This window comes from Gossypium hirsutum, chromosome D11 (assembly GCF_007990345.1).
Source record: "Gossypium hirsutum isolate 1008001.06 chromosome D11, Gossypium_hirsutum_v2.1, whole genome shotgun sequence".
Lineage (NCBI taxonomy): Eukaryota > Viridiplantae > Streptophyta > Magnoliopsida > Malvales > Malvaceae > Gossypium > Gossypium hirsutum.
Genome location: NC_053447.1, coordinates 47,117,458 through 47,133,933, shown reverse-complemented (window position 1 = coordinate 47,133,933; position 16,476 = coordinate 47,117,458). Strand labels below are relative to the sequence as shown.

Below are 16,476 nucleotides of genomic sequence, written 5' to 3'. Positions count from 1 at the left end.
TATCATACACATATTTTATATTTTATTCAACTTAGTCCCTAAACTCGCGATAAGCTTATCTTCCGATTCCTAACTTCGAATCAAAGTTCAATTTCACATTCTTTCATTAGGGACCCTATACTTTCTATTTCTAGCAAATTTTCATTACAGATTTTACATTTATTCAATTTAGGGCATGTTTGGTTCGCTGTAATGGAATAGAGCTGTAATGGAATAGAACTGTAATAATAATTCAATTGTTTGGTTGAATGGAATGGAATAGAACTGTAATAGTATTCTTGTGTTTGGTTGAATGGAATGATGTTGTAATAGCATAAGGAAAAAACTAAAATGACTAGAATACCCTTAGCAGAAATTTTTTTAGGTAAATGATTATTGTTATTGTTATTAAATTTTAATAAGATTATTAATATTAATAATTTAATAAAAATAATAAATAATTTAACCATATTTTAACAATTATTATTAAATATAATTTAATAAAATAATATATAATTTAATAAAATTCTTAATAAAATTATTATTATATGAATTAAAAAAATCATAATATATAATACTATAAAAATAATATATATAAAAATAATATATAATTTAATGAAAAAAATTCTTAAATATATGTTTATGTTTATGTTTTTATGAAAATGATATTGAGCTTAGCATATGGTCTTTGCATGCCAATGTAACTAAGCTCATTTGAAACCGTGTAAGAATCCTCGTTTTGTTATAATCCATATGGTATTTTGAGATGCATGTCTTATTGTCTTTTCAAAGCTATTTATTAAGACCATATTTTTCATTTTAATCTTTTATCGAAATTTTCCCTTCAATTGTTTGTCCATCTAATTTCCAAAACATTGAAAACCAACTATTATCATAAACAACCAAGCAAATTAAATGCAAACTTTTGTTTAATTTTTGAATACAGGAGAGATTTCACATACAATATCTTTCTCGTTGAATGAATGCAAATGATTCATTATGAATGTTTCATTCATAAGATATCCCTTGTTGTAACTTCTTCCTAGATAAAGATTGAAAAACAATAGCAAAAAAATAATTGGGGAGCATGCCTCTAAAAGGATTTTTTTTCATTAATTTTATAAATGTTAATTGAGAGAAACAATTCCAAAAATCATTATATATTGTAAATGATTCAGCACTTATAAGCTAAACAAAAGAGCTTGATGATATCCCAATACACAGGTTGATACAAACTTGATAGCAATCTTCCATCAAAAGTGTACGGATGAAGATAAGATATGGTGACATTTTGGTAAGATAAAGGTTCCAAGACAGCTTATCGCCCTAAAAGTGCAACACGATCCTTCTGTATAGCCTGTGTCAGGTTGATGTCAAAGAGTTCGCATCGTATAGGAATCTTCGTCTCATAGAAGGGGTTATTCAAAACATAATCTGTGTAGAGCTCATAAACAACTTTCAAGAGAGCCTCCATGTGCTGTGTCCCGGGTTTGCAAACTACAAAGAGCTTTGTCCCTACAAATCATAACATGCATATTTGCAAAATCAACAATGTAGAGAACATAATGCCTAGTTGTCTACAAAATCATGGTTTCAGAAAACATGCACATCAGACTACCTCCCAAACAACCCATATCTGGAAAATGCCATTCCATGTCAAATGCAAGAACAAGAGATTTATTTAGCACAAATTGTCAGGACTAACAAGGAGAAATAAGTAAACCATCCTTCAAGTTTGTCAATTTTTTGATAATATGGTCTCAAGTGTTATACTTATCATTAATGGCACAATTAGACTAACAATGTGACAGCCCAAAATTGACCCTAGTCGGGAAGTGGTTTCGGGACCGCTAAACCGAGTCACCGAAAGGTTTGAATGTGATGTTTATTGTCTAGAATATGTAATCATGAATGTGTGAAAATTTCAAGCTTCGATTTAGTCGATTGCATGTGAATTTAGTCAATAGGACTTATATGAGAAAATTTTAAAATGTGATAGGTCAATGCATGAGGACCTATTAGTGCATGTGGAAGAAAAAGGGGACTTGCATGTCAAAGTGCCCAATTCTTGATAAGTGGCCGGCCAAGCATGACTCCATTCCTCCAAGTTTATGTTGTTTATTATTTAATATTGGTAAGTAAATTAAAATAAATTAAAGAAAGGAATTAAAAAGGAAGAGATGAATAAAATAAGGAGGGAAGAGGGAGTGTTCATCTTTTTTTTCTTTGGCTTTTGCCGTGAGTGAGGAGAAGGAAGGGAGATTTGGTTATTGGATTTTGGCTTGGAAGATGGCTAGAATGAGGTATGTATTGAATGATTCTTGAAAATCTATGCATGTTTGAGATGGTTAGTTCAAATTCTACTCATCCTATAGATTAGACTTAGGATTTTGAGGTTGAAATTCGGCCAAGAAGCTTGAAACTCTTAGTAGATGTGTTAATGTCATTAAAATGGATAGTAATGTAGGATATGGTGAGTGGTTAATTGCTTTTAACTTGAAAGTTGAGGTTAAAGGGGTTAAGTGATTGCCGAATCTAATTTAGGGGTGGAGGATTGTGTTCATGTTATATTGGATAGGTAGAGGTTGTAATGAGGTTGAAATTGTTGAATTGTTAGCTTGGTAACTAATGAAGTAATCGGCCATATGGGGTAAAAATGGGATGTTCATTTTAGTTGTTGTTTCATTTTTGTGAGAAATGGGTCAAGTATTCATGAGATGAAATTGTGTGATTAGATAAATTAAAGGTAATAGTATAGTTGATGAATATATATAGATATACATATTCGGCCATCACTTAGGAGCTTATGTGATGTTGAGTTAAGCTTTGCATATTCGGCTATATATATATATATACATATATATGTAAGCCCATTCGTGATACTACCTTAGGACTATGTATATATAACCGACAAAAGAATGGGAAAAACTAGTAAGGGTGAAGGCCGAATGAGCTATAGGTGGTGTGGATGACTTTTATACATGTGGGTGTGTGTGTATGCCATTTAGTTGGTGACATTCGGCATTTCTTAATTAACATTAGAGATGAGTGAATGAAATCGGCATGTGTGTTTGTGGAAATGCCGAATGTGAATTTGGATAATATTGAGTAATGTATGTGCTTTAAAATGATGGAATGGAGTGGATGCTTTAAATGTGTTACGAACAATTATAAGTTAAATTAAGGGTTGCTAAGTTACCATTGTCATTGCCGAATATACAAACATACATATGCATGTGCAATTGAAGAATGAATGTTTAGCAAGATGGTTAAACTAGTTAAATTATTGATTTAGCTCAAGGAGTTAAAGGAGGTGAATCGAGCAAAGGCAAAGAAAAGGTTATCGAGTAGCCGAGTTGGAACCGTCTTACCCAACACGAGGTAAGTCATTAAGCATGTAGTTGGTATTATTTCAAATGGTCATAATGTTTATGTATTGATGCTGAATGGAATGAATAAATATACATATATATATATATATGCATGTACGTATGTGATGATGAAATTGTTGAATGAAAAGAAAAGAGGTAAGATGTACTGAGTTGTTGATCTCGGCACTAAACGTGCGGGTATAACCATTTATGACCATGAGATTTGGCGCTAAGTGCGCGGGATTAAATTGTACAGCACTAAGTGTGCGATTTGACTATGTTGCACTAAGTGTGCGAAATGAATATGATGCACTAAGTGTGCGAATTGACCATGCGGCACTAAGTGTGCGAGTTTGACTATGTAGCACTAAGTGTGCGATTTGATTACGTAGCACTAAGTGTGCGAGTTGATTATATAGCACTGAGTGTGCGGACTCAATATACATTCGTGAATCATTATGGACACTATGTGTGCGACACTATTGAGTCGATCGCGGACAGCGGATCGGGTAAGTGTCTTGAGTACATGGCTAATAGGTGCTATGCTTATACTTGGTGTTGAGCTCGGTAAGTTTGAACCTATGTGACAAATATACTTGAAGTCACGTACATAAAATTTATCGTAGGATGGGTGAAAGGCCGTTTAGTCGTTGATTGTAACGAAAATAAATTGATTTATGAAAATGCTTCAATGTCCTATTGATGAGTATATGGAATGTGAATGCATGAATTGATATGAAATTGAATCGATAGGTTGGAGGAACTATGGTATGGTTCCGTATGGATGGAGTAAATTGTCTCGTTCCATTTTGTTTCCTCTTGTGATAATGTTATTGATGGATGGTAGTGCATTGCTTATGACTTACTGAGTTATAAACTCACTCGGTGTTTCCTTGTCACCCATTATAGGTTGCTTGGACTCATCTATTTTTGCGGGGTCAGGCCGTCATCGAAGTCATCAGACCGGATAGCAAGTTTTGGTACTTTCTTCTTAGTTGGCTTAGAAGAACATTTTGGCATGTATAAGCTATTACGTTGTGTTTGAACTTTGGCATGTAAACTTTAAGCCATGCGAAAATGGCACGAATGTTCGATTGAGTTGGATCAAGGGTAGGCATGAAATGGACCTAGTTACTTTCGTAACAGATGCTGGCAGCAGCAGTGTCATGAGATTGAAAAATCACTAAAAATAGTAGGAGTGGAATTAATTGATGAATAAATTATGTAATCGAAGCTCGATGAGTCTGTTTTCATGAGGAAGTAACGAAAAGATCATATGGGCAGTATATTAAGAGATAATCAGATTTTTGTGGGACAGGGCCAGAACGGTTTCTGGATTCCCTGCTCCGACTTTGGAAATTCATTATAAATTAACCAGAGATAATTAGGGGTCGTACCATATATGTACAGATTCCTCTCTGAGTCTAGTTTTCATAGAAACAAACGGCATCAGTATTGAAGCCCTGTGCAGGGAGATATCCAAGTCGTAATGGGCAAAGGTCAGTGTAGTCGACCCCTGCAACTTAGGAGACTTTGACTAATAAACTGTACTAATTGGCCCGACCAAAAATTCTAGAAAAAAATACATAGATGGGCACATGAGTCTAGTTTCTGTGAAAAATTACGAAACTGATTTTCGAGTTACGAAACTCAAGATATGATTTTTAAAACGACTAGTACACAGATTGGGCAGTGTCTGGAAAATAAATTTTATAAGGGGTTAAAGTCAGTTAACACCTCGTGTTCGACTCCGGTGTCGGTTTCGGGTTCGGGGTGTTACAAACAAATATTTTGATACTATCATCCTATCTTCAAGTTGAAGCATAAAAAATTGCTAGACAAACATTAAATACAAAGTATTTCACTGCCAACGATTCTCGTCTCGTAGTTTCAAGCTTCAAGAAAGTGTAAAAGCAAGCATTGCCAACTGCGTCCATAACAAATTATTTAAGCTTCCTATATTTATATAAAAATAAATTTCAAGAAAGTTTCATTTTCTATTTATCATCTTACATGATATGAACTCCCAATATTCGTATTTTAAGCAGGAAAAAGGGCAAGATTAATTTCCTTAATCGAATCAACGAACATCCAAACGATGGCTGACCAATCCTAGTCTACAACTTTCAGTCAACCGAGTGGGAAAATCAGATCTGTAAATCAGTTTTCTCTAATTCTACTTTCGCACTTCAAATTTCCCTAGTATTCAAAATAGTACAATTGGTATTTTTAAACAAAAAATTACCGGTAAGAGATTGAAAAATATGGAGATCAAATGTGTCAGCTTCAAGTAGCTCAATTTCAGAACAACCAGTGGTAGGCGATAGCTGCTGTGAGATAGCGTGCATCGAATGCCATAAACTAGCCACTCTCAAGCTATCATTCGTATCCATGCGCCCTTTGGATCCATAATCCTTCAGAAAAAGAAAAACTTTACCAAATATTCTCGAGAAACAAACAGAAAAGGGTTTCAAAGAAATGGATAAAGCAACCAAAATTGTAAATAAGAATACATCATAAAACAACCAAATTGATAAGAATTCAGAAAATAATAAATTAAAAAAAAACATATATATTAGGGTATAAGGGAAAGGAAGAGAATAGTTGAAGGGAGAAAACTTACATATAGGTGAAAAAAAAGAAAAGAAGAAAGAAAGGATTCTCACCTTTCTGTTGAGAAGGAAAAAGAAAAAGATGAAATCAAAATCAAAGGGGTTGTTGGAGGTGGATTTGGAGATAACTGGAACAGAGCGATGGCGTACACACTATACTTAGCCCAAGCTTTTTCTCGTATATCTTCCTTTTACTGTAAATAAGGAGGTTCAACTAGAAGGAAGATGAAGATAAAATGGCGAATGGATGCTTGATTTGTCGTCAATTAAGAAGAAATCTGGTGAGGGTAATGTCGAGGAAGAAATCTAGTGAGGGTAATGTCGAGGAAGAAATCTGGTGAAAGAGAAGATATGAGTTGGGGATTTCAGATTGTGAGAAAGAGAGGAGAATGGTGAGGGTAAAATTGAAACCTTTCTTTAATTTGCTATTCCACCCATTCCTTGAATCACCATTCAGTAAGGGGAGGATGGAATAGTTTGATGGATTTTCACGCTGAATAATCCCGTAACAAATATGGCTGTAATAATTATTCCATCCAACCAAACGTTGGTTTGATGGTGGGCCCACCAAATTGGGGGGAATGTATTCCTATTCCCCCCAACCAAACATGCTGTTAGTCTTTAATGTTACAAAGTTAACAAACAAGCCTAAGTAGCTTTACAATTTAGTTCTTTTCATGATTAAACTCAAATTCTATCAATTTCAAGCTTATTTCATCAATTTTTCAACAATGAAAACTTGATAAGAATTCAATAATTGAACAAATTGATACATGAGCTAGCTAAATCAAGCTCCAATGATAATAAATCTATAAAAATTGCAAGAATAAAGCTTGGTTTTCATACCTAATTAATAGCCAAATGCACAAGGAAAGTTCGAATCTCTTTTCCACAATGGAGGATTGTGAGAAATAAGGATGATGATGATGGTGGTGGTTTCATCCATTTACTTGGCTTTATACTTAGATTGTATGATAGTTAACTTTAACTAATTAGTTTAATTAAGTTTAATTATTCTTTAATTAACTATTAATCACACTTAATGGTTTCCACCATCGTCATCCATCAACTCTTAATTAAAAACAGTTTAATACCCATTTGACCCTTTGATTAATTGCTATCTAGGCTCTCAGGTATTTTCTTAATTAACATTCAATAGTGATTGAACTTTTACAATTTAGTTTCTAAACTTTAATTAAGTATTTTATTGGCTAAATTACATTACCATTCTTCAATATATTTTTATATTAACTCTGTAAATATTCCTATTTTATATTTACGAACTTGGTTTACAAAAATAGGATTCTGAAATTGTATTTTTCGGTACCATTGAAAATCAGACCATTACAATACAACCCTATAAGTAAAATAAAAATATTCCACAACATTGATGGTATCATTTTACAATATTCAACAACATAATTAAGATTTATTATTATTATTGAGGGGAGGTTAGTGTCAAACCCTGAACGAAAGTTATTATCCCACTCGAAGGGTTGTTTCCTGCATTCCGAGGAGAGTCCAAAGGGTTCACGAAGTATAGGGAACGTTTCAATTGATGTAGATTCGACCTGCAAGCTCACAAGAGAGGTGCTAGTATTAGTAACAATACGGGCACCTCTCCCCTGAGTTTGCTAACAATATTGACACTTCTTTCATGAGCTTACAGGTTGTGTCTACTTCAACTGAGTTGCTCCCTACATTCTGTGAACCTAGTTGGGCTCTCGTTGGAAGGAGACAATACCATTTGTTGAAGGTCCGAGACCAACCTCCTCTCAACAATTATGTATATCTACAGCCTTCTTTTCATTCTGGCTTTTAGTTACAAGGCTGCGGCTTATCTGATAAATAAAATTCAGGATCCGGAAATAATGAAATGCTGCACATGCCGAAATTTCAACTCAAAGCTGTTACTATATGTCATCTCTTAAATTCCTTTTCATTTCAAGAAAGTGAATGAAACTCTGGAGTACAGATTCAGGATCGTCAGTCTTCATCAGCTGCTGTGCTACTTCGGCTGGAGTGAGGGTGATATTTTGTAAGAGATTATCAATAGTAAGAAAGGAAGGATGGTGTTTGATTCCAAGATATGTGGCTGAAAGCTTTCTAAAAGCAGCAGGAGTGCAATAACCCATGTGAATGTGAACATCCATTCGTCCAGGGCGCAACAGAGCTGGATCCAACTTGTCTTTATGATTTGTGGTGAAGATGATGATCCTCTCATCCCCACAACTCGACCATAACCCATCAAGGAAGTTGAGTAAGCCTGACAACGTCACCTACAAAATCAATTACCACAAACTCAACTTGACTTGTTGCTCAAATACAAGAAAGGGAATGATGCAGAAGATATCATAGTATATATAATAATAACCCCAGGATCAGTAGAAGAAAGGCAATTTGAATTTTGTTGCTCATCATTATCTTCTTGGTCCTTGGCTCGGTCATGAGAGACTTTTGTGCCACAATCTATGTCCTCAATAAGGAGAATGGAGCGGTTAGTGGTAGAGGTTAGAATATGCCTTAAGTCAGCATCACTTCGAGCAGTTTGGAGTTGAAGATCGTATATATTGTATCTCAAGTAGTTTGCAATTGCAGCCACAAGTGAAGATTTCCCTGTCCCTGGTGGACCATAAAGAAGGTACCCTCGTTTCCAAGCCCTGCCAACGCCCTCAAAGAAATCCTTTCGTTCAACAAAAGAGTCAAGGTCATCCTTTATCAACTGCTTCACCTCTGGCTCCATAGCTAGAGTCTCAAACGTTGCAGGGTGCTTGAAAACCGTGGGTTCCCATACCGATGATTCTCGATCATAGGTGTAAATATTGAGGGTCTCCCGCTGGTTCAAGATCCACCGTGCTGTTGTTGCAATGTGAGGGAAGTAGTATTGCATTACTCTGTCTCTATCTCCTTTCTTACAGTTCAAGCGGAAGTATCTTTTCTCTCGAGGGAAGTACTTGTTGGAGTCGACGGAATTACGAAGAGTCCATTCCAAACGCATGCCATGGAATTCATCGACGATCTTGCAGTCAACGGGAATGCGTTGTTTGGGCGGCGCACTGGGGTTTAGGGGTTCATTGGATCCAATCAAGAGACTATCTGTGAAAGGGCCGATCCTGGTTGGCAGATAGGCTTCTACGGCACGAAATGTTTCGTTAAGAACAGCTTGCCAACGTTCCTCGATAATGAAAGTGAAATCAGAGGAAAGGCAAGATGAAGCTAAGTCCAAAAACTTGGTGGAAATGTAGTTTTGGATTCGTTTGGGGACCATTTCGTTCAAGATGGTACGAATTAACATGGCCATGGCGGAGAAGGAGGCATACATGGACAAGAGGGTAGTGGAGGAAGGTAACTGTTCCAACAATGAAGACATTATTACTGTAACTCTAGCTAGCTATTTAGGCTTTCACAAGTAGAGATTATAGACACAATGTTTGGAGAATGAAACAAGAAGGATGAATTTATAATTGGGGCTGGTGATCAACAGAAAAGAGTAGCAACTTCACCGTAATTTTTCTACTTCAAGTGTAATCTAACTTGCAATACGGGGGTTCACACACAGAGTCTTTGACGGGTAATGAGAGAAAAATGATTGCAGGCTCTCTTTCTTTAAAAAATATATATATATACATATCGTAGCAGTGAGCATTATTTTTTTTATAGATTAAAATTAATTATGGTAGTAAATTATAGCGAAACTGTAAAACCCTTTGGGATGACCATTTCAAGCCGAAGTGCAATTCTCTGCCCCTTTCACATAATCAAGTCTTTTTTTTTTTTTAAATTTCATTAATTGTTGTATCTTTTTAAAATTTGCTAGTATTATTTGTTGTTTTACGATGAGCTTTTAATTTTATAAATAATCTATTTAATTAATAGTAGAAATTAATTATTATAAAAATAGTTTAAATTAAATTTTATTATATATTAATTTATAATTAATAGACATTTAATTGATTCAAAAGTTACTATGTCTCATTAAAAAAATGAAAAAATAACTTTTTTTTAAATAATAGGATACAAATGCTAAATCAATCTGCAAGTAATTATATAAATTATATTATTAAAAATAATAAAATTATTATTTAAAATAAAAATAAAAATCATTTAGCTAAAATAAAAATAAAAATAAAAATAAAAATAAATCTTATCTCTAATTGAATATTTTTAACAATTAATGTTTTTTTCATATATTTCAGTATTTCACCTTTGCTAAAATTGAATTATTGTAATAATTTAAATAAAATAAGAGATGAATTCAGATAGATACAAAAGCAACCTAAGAAAATAATTAAAATCAAGGTAGTGAATTCCATTCCAGAACCACCTATGCTGATTAGAATGTTTCGTTTGGGTAGTAAACCGAAACAACACACTCTAAGTTTCATTTCAGTATAAATTTCGATCGGTATCGATTATATCAGTGTGTATTAATTAATTTCACTTGTTTTAATTAAATTATGGTACATTAATTGCTAAAATAATAGTTTTACAAAATAAATTTAAATTTATAAATTATAAATTATAATATTTATTATTTATTTATTGAATTATTGATTGTTATAGGTATGTTAAGGATGATCTTATGGTTCAATTTATGTAATAAATATTTTTACTTATTTATTTTTAATTTTTTTTTACGATAGGTTGTATTTGTGAACCTTCTTAAATATTTGATATAATGTACAAGTATTTTATTTTAAAATTTATTTAATTTCATAATTGATGAATATTTTATATTTAAGATTTATTTAATTTTATTATTTGTAAATATTTTTTATATACATATATCAAACGTTTTTAAAAAATAATAATAAATTCGAAACGATACATTAAAATAAATTAATTTTAATATGTACAACACTTGTAAAAAATTATATATCCACCGATGCAGTATGACTGCCTTAATTAAAACACTTCATGAAATGAAAAATATAAATCCTTCAAAAATTTAACTGGTTTTACTCCATTTATAAAAGAATGGGAATTGAAAACAAATAAATTTATGATTAATTAAAACATTTTCTATAAATTAAAATCTCTATTTAATTTCATAAATTAAGAAATTATTATTTTAGTAAAATTTAATTTAGAATTAATTTTTACTACTAAATAAATCGATTAAAGGTTTCAACTTTTTAATTTACTGAGACAATTAATTTTATTAATTTATTATTTGTTTCCTATTATTTTGAAAACAAGTTTTTTTTTCATTTTTTAATGACACACATTAACTTTTGAATGAATTTAAAATTTCTATTTAATTATAAATTATTATCATAAATTAATTTTTAATATAAAATTTAAATAGTACACATTAATTTTGAATCAATTTAAAATCTCTACCTAATTGTAAATTATTATATAATAAAATTTAATTTAGACTACTTTTATAATAATTAATTTCTAATATTAAATAAATAAATAAATTATAAAATTAAAAGTACCCTGTAAAATAACAAATAATACTCATAAATTTTAAAAAGTTAAAACAATTAATGAAAATTAAAAAAGAATTAACGTGAAAAGGGCAAGGAAGGGGCACGAATATGGGGTAGAGGATTTCTATTCCTTTCAAGCCACTTTTTGCTTTTGGCTTGGATTAATACGAAAATTCCTTCGAAATTATATATCTTTTTGTTATTATTTAAAATTTAAAAAAAAAATTGTATTTATTCCTTACAACAAATTACATGTTAAATTAAATGATGGTTAAAATGCTGACGTGTGGCTGATTAATTAAGTTATATCAGCATTTTATATAATAGCATTAGTCAATTAAATTAACTTATTTGGTGAAATAAAATTCAGGTTCCGAATTATAATTTTTTTAGTACCAAATTTTTTAAATGTACATAATTTTGCAATACTAATTTTGCATATTATCCTTTTCAGCCTAAGTTAAGGAAAATGTAATTACATTTCCGGCACACTTCCATTCATTATTCAAGTCTTCACTATTTTGTTTAACATGTAATTACATTTCCGGCACACTTCCAAAGTCTTCAATTACCAAAAAAAAAAAAAGTCATCCAAAGTCTTCAGAAGTTGTCCATACCTCTACGCCTCAGTCTCACTATTTTGTTTTTTTAGAAGAAGAAGATGGTTGACTTGCAGGGTTTTCACGTCACGCCATCTGGAAAATGTTAGTTCAACATCTCAGAGAGTTCCTTTCCACTTCAAAGCAAATTCTTTTTTTTTTTTTGAGCAAACACTTCAAAGCAAATTCATCCATCTCAAAAAGGGCCAAAATATATATTTCAATATTTTGTAATTAATGAGTTTTTAGAGTTTAATTTATTGCATTATCTTTTATTTAATTTTAAAATATATATTTTAATTATGACTTTTAATTTTGTTCAGTTTATCTATTTTTATTGTTTTTATTTTTATTTAAAAAATAGAGATCTATTGAGTTCTAACTCGATTAGTATCGATATTATTGTCTATGCAGGAGGATATGAGTTCGAGTGCATTGAAACATATTTATCATTCTATTTAAGAATTAAGTTGAAAGAAATTATAGATAGTTCTCAGCATTTGTTTAAAAAAAGAAAGTATATTTTAGTTTAATATATAAAAACCCTCAAACTACTATATTATGCTTTAACATGCCCTTGTACTTATTTGTATGCTGAAAAGAAGATGCCTCATTCTATTTTTAAGTTGTAAGAGATATTAGTGATAGATATAAAGCATCTTCCGTAAAAAAAAAACCAAAGCATTAGAATTACTAACTATTAGACCCCAAGCTCACTTAAACCCTAAATTAAAGACCAGCATTTGTCTTTGGCCGCACCGTCACCTCTTGAGTAATGAGAACAACCATCACCATATTTTTTCTCACGGCGTCCACATCCACTATCTTTCCTCCATGGTTTTCATATCCACCATTACAAGGTTCGCCTCTGTATCCTCCTTGCCAATTGCCATATTTGTCGCATTCACTGCGACTGTAATGCCTGGATGATTTTGAGGGTTTTTTTTACCCAAATAATATAAAAAAATACCGAAATGGTATGTTGCAACAGTTATGTGCCAAAATGATACATTTAGATGGGTAGAGAGTGGTGCGTAGACGACACCACCTTAGTTCTGACAAAAAAAAAACAAAATTGTTTAAAAAAAACAAAAACTGATGGGACAGCACATTGGTCACGCCTATGGCAGAGCCGACACTAGTCAAGCCTTTCCCATAGGCGGCACCAATCAAGCCATCCCCATAGGTGGCACCCGCTCCCCACCCCATCCCCATCCGACTCTATTTAAGGCATCAGTAAAAAAAATAACAGAAGAAGAGAGGGAGAAGAGAAAAAAGAAAGAAAATGTATTATTATTATTTTTTGTTATTTTCAAATAGAATAGATTATGATAAGAAAAAAATTATTTTATTAGTATTATATAGTTTGTTTAGTGTTATTTTTATGTTTTGTTTTAAAGTTATCTTGTTTATTGTGATTTGTTAGTAAATTTTGTGTTTAGATTAATTATGTGTTTATTGTGAATGTTATGTTTTAAATTTTTTTAATATATTTGAAAGTTTTTATGTTAGTAACTATTATAAAATAATTGTTAGTTAGTGATAACAACAGAAAAAAATAGATACATACTGAAAATATTTCTGTTATAGATATTGTTAGAAATGGTAATAAATTTGATATTTCCTGATGAGATAATAACTTCAGCACAAAAGGAGAAAGTTGATAAGATGATGAGAGAATTACAAGATTACAGAATGAAACTAGAAGAAGACATTGTTTAACACCTTATTACCGTAAATCAAAAGATGCAAGAAGTGTTATGGAAGGGTCATGAACTGATTAGAAGGAATAAAGTGCAATACTTAACCCTTAGAGGGACATTAATAGAATGAGAGCATCAAATCATTTTAGACCAAATTTGGAAGACATTGGTACCACAAACCTATTGGAATCTAGTTTTATACTTCGTGAAGTTTATAATCTCTTATGGAGCAACGAAAATAGCGAGACAATGTCTAGGTTCACGAAAGTTGATTGGGAAGCAAAATGTGTTTGACATACCATGGATGGATAAATTAGTTGTTAGGAAATTACCAAGAGAATTTCTAAATTCAATACCTGTTATAAAGATTGAAGAGGAAGAATATCCTGAGGAATTTCTAAATTGGATTGTAGAAGATGAATTTGAAGAAAATTCAAAATTTAATATGGAGAATTTCCCAGAGGAAGATACAGGATCGGAGATGGAAAAAAACATAGAACTGAATTTAAGTGGTTAAATGTAAAGATAAATGTTGTTCATGTACAAAATGAGAACTGAAAAAGTCTGAGCTTATGAATGAAAAAAAAATTGCATATTGATATAATTTTGGTCTCTTTTTATTCATTAAGTTTTTTATGTAAGTATTTTATTGCTGTTCGAAATTTTTTTGAGAATTTTTGTTTATTTTTTAACAGATTGAGCGTTGAAGATGGATAATCAATTTTTCGTATGCGTTTATTTCGATAGAATCATCTTGACAACAACCATTGGACGTATATTTGAATGTCGAAAACAAATAGTAATGATATTTAATAGAAATGTCTCGTTGGATGCTATGAAGGAAAGGATTAGTGCAAAAATTATTAGACGATGTGGAAGAAGGATCTCGAAACTTTTCTACAAGTTCCCAGTTTCGACAAATCCCATTAAATTCATTGAAATGGAACTTGTAGACGATGAAGATGTGGAGACAATAATGCTCTTTATTGTGGGAGTCAAAGTGACCAAAATGCACCGATTCAGTTATTTGCTGAGTTAGCTGGTGTGGAGCCAACTGAAGATCTCACTGCATCTGGTAAAGAACATGGAGCTGAAGAATCGTGTATGGTGGCTCCAATATCGTACGTTGATAATGAATCGACTATACGAAGGATCGATATCGATCTTAATGTTGCACTCGGTATTGATGTGGTTGGTGATGATGGATACGATAGTAGTGATCCTTGTGATCAAGAGGTCGATAGTGATAGTGATCCCGATGTGGACGAGGTCCTCGATGATATTGACGGTGAAGGCGTGAATGAAAATGAAAATATTAATGTGTCTTCAGTGGGGAACTAGATTTGATGTATGGTGATACACAATAATCCTGGGCCACACATGTCACTCATAGACCTCGACGCCGCGCACGTAGTTGAGTTTCCGGTTTACCCTAAAATACTACCTGCTCACCGGCTGGTCGTAGATTCCAATCCTGAAGAGTTGTTCGTAGGGTAGAGATTCTAAAGTAAGGAAGAGTGCGCATTTTTATTAAGCAGTATAACATGAATATATCAGTAGACTACAAAATCCCAGTGTCTAAATCAACATTATATATTGGGGACTGTTGGAAGTCGACGGAAGGCTGCAATTGGCAGGTACGAGTTGGATTTATTCAAAATTCGCAGATGTGGGAGATACAAAAATTTGTTGGGCCTCTCACATGCACATCAACACGTATAACAGAAGATCATCGAAAACTTGATTCCAAAACTATCTGTACGTGTATCATGCCAATGGTGAAGGACATGCTGACCATTAAAGTTTCGGTCCTGATTTCTGAAATACAGGTACGATTCCAGTATCGAGCATCATACCGAAAGGCGTGGATAGCTAAACAGATGACAATAGAGCAATTGTATGGGGATTTCTATGCGTCGTATAATGAGCTACAGGGATGGGTAGCCGCTATGCGGGAGTACGTACCGGGGACTGTCATTGAGTTATAGATACGATATTATTACGGCCCGGATGACCAATTACAACTAGGAAAAAGAATTTTTGATCAGATGTTTTTGACGTTTGTTCTATGTGTGAGCGCATTTCCCTATTGCAAGTCATTTGTACAAGTAGGCGGGACCTGGCTATACGAAAAATATATATAGATCCTACTTCTTGCAGTTGCTCAAGACGACAACAAGAAGCTCCTGATAACATTTACTATCGTAGATAATGAGAACATGGAATCATGGGAATTCTTCCTTACCAACTTGTGGAGGTATGTTATTAACAACGATAATATTTGCATCATCTCTGATAGAGGGAAATGATTAATTACCACCATTAGGCATTTTGGTGTGCCATGGAGATCCGTTTACTGCATCCCGCACATCGCTGCTAACTTCCATCGAGATTATAAGAATGCAGACTGGCGGAAACAAGTTGTGAGAATGGGTAAATGATAACTTTATCTTTTCAATATAAGTTTTAATGTTTTAAGGCAATAATGTAACTTATCTTTTCTTAATACATATACAGCGCATGAGCTAGAGCCACACATGGAGGGTCAAATGAACACATCTTTCTGACAGTGGTTGGGTACTATAGAGCCGTGGCAATGGGTTTAAAGTTTTGACGAGGGATTTCGTTATGGTCAAATGACCACAAACTTGGTGGAAGGGATCAACGCTGTGTTGTTGAAAACACAATATATTTTGATTTCATCTGTCTTCTCGGCTACATTCTATAGGTTGGCTACCTTGATGCCAAGAATGGGTCCGCAACAAGTCAACTAG

General features: G+C 32.8%; 2 protein-coding genes across 3 annotated transcripts; both read right to left on the bottom strand.

Moving 5' to 3' along the window:
- Window positions 1–1,081: 1,081 nt before the first annotated feature.
- LOC107913588 (trafficking protein particle complex subunit 4) lies at window positions 1,082–6,898 on the bottom strand. Of its 2 annotated transcripts, none has more exons than XM_016842222.2 (3): window positions 6,809–6,898; window positions 5,596–5,764; window positions 1,082–1,494 (listed from the first exon to the last, which is right to left on the bottom strand). In XM_016842222.2, exons 2-3 carry the CDS (start codon window positions 5,741–5,743, stop codon window positions 1,298–1,300), a joined length of 345 nt encoding a protein of 114 aa, XP_016697711.1. In that variant the 5' UTR covers window positions 5,744–5,764; window positions 6,809–6,898; the 3' UTR covers window positions 1,082–1,297. The 2 variants fall into 2 exon arrangements, with proteins under 2 accessions (XP_016697711.1, XP_040960110.1); XM_041104176.1 differs by lacking the exon at window positions 6,809–6,898 and adding an exon at window positions 6,017–6,364.
- A 424-nt stretch (window positions 6,899–7,322) lies between these two features.
- On the bottom strand, window positions 7,323–9,547 carry LOC107913589 (AAA-ATPase At1g43910). Its single transcript, XM_016842223.2, has 2 exons — window positions 8,337–9,547; window positions 7,323–8,241 (listed from the first exon to the last, which is right to left on the bottom strand). The coding sequence occupies exons 1-2, from the start codon at window positions 9,330–9,332 to the stop codon at window positions 7,876–7,878; spliced, it is 1,362 nt and encodes a 453-aa protein (XP_016697712.1). The 5' UTR covers window positions 9,333–9,547; the 3' UTR covers window positions 7,323–7,875.
- Between the last annotated feature and the right edge of the window lie 6,929 nt (window positions 9,548–16,476).

Bases quoted from the DNA above. Each gene is read 5' to 3' on its own strand.
- LOC107913589 (XM_016842223.2), bottom strand. From the start codon at position 9,332: ATGTCTTCATTGTTGGAACAGTTACCTTCCTCCACTACCCTCTTGTCC. The intron at 8,242-8,336 runs GTTATTATTATA...TTGATTTTGTAG, and splicing joins TTTCTTCTACTGATCCTGGG to GTGACGTTGTCAGGCTTACT.
- LOC107913588 (XM_016842222.2), bottom strand. From the start codon at position 5,743: ATGGATACGAATGATAGCTTGAGAGTGGCTAGTTTATGGCATTCGATG. The intron at 1,495-5,595 runs GTAATTTTTTGT...TATGATTTGTAG, and splicing joins TATTTTTCAATCTCTTACCG to GGACAAAGCTCTTTGTAGTT.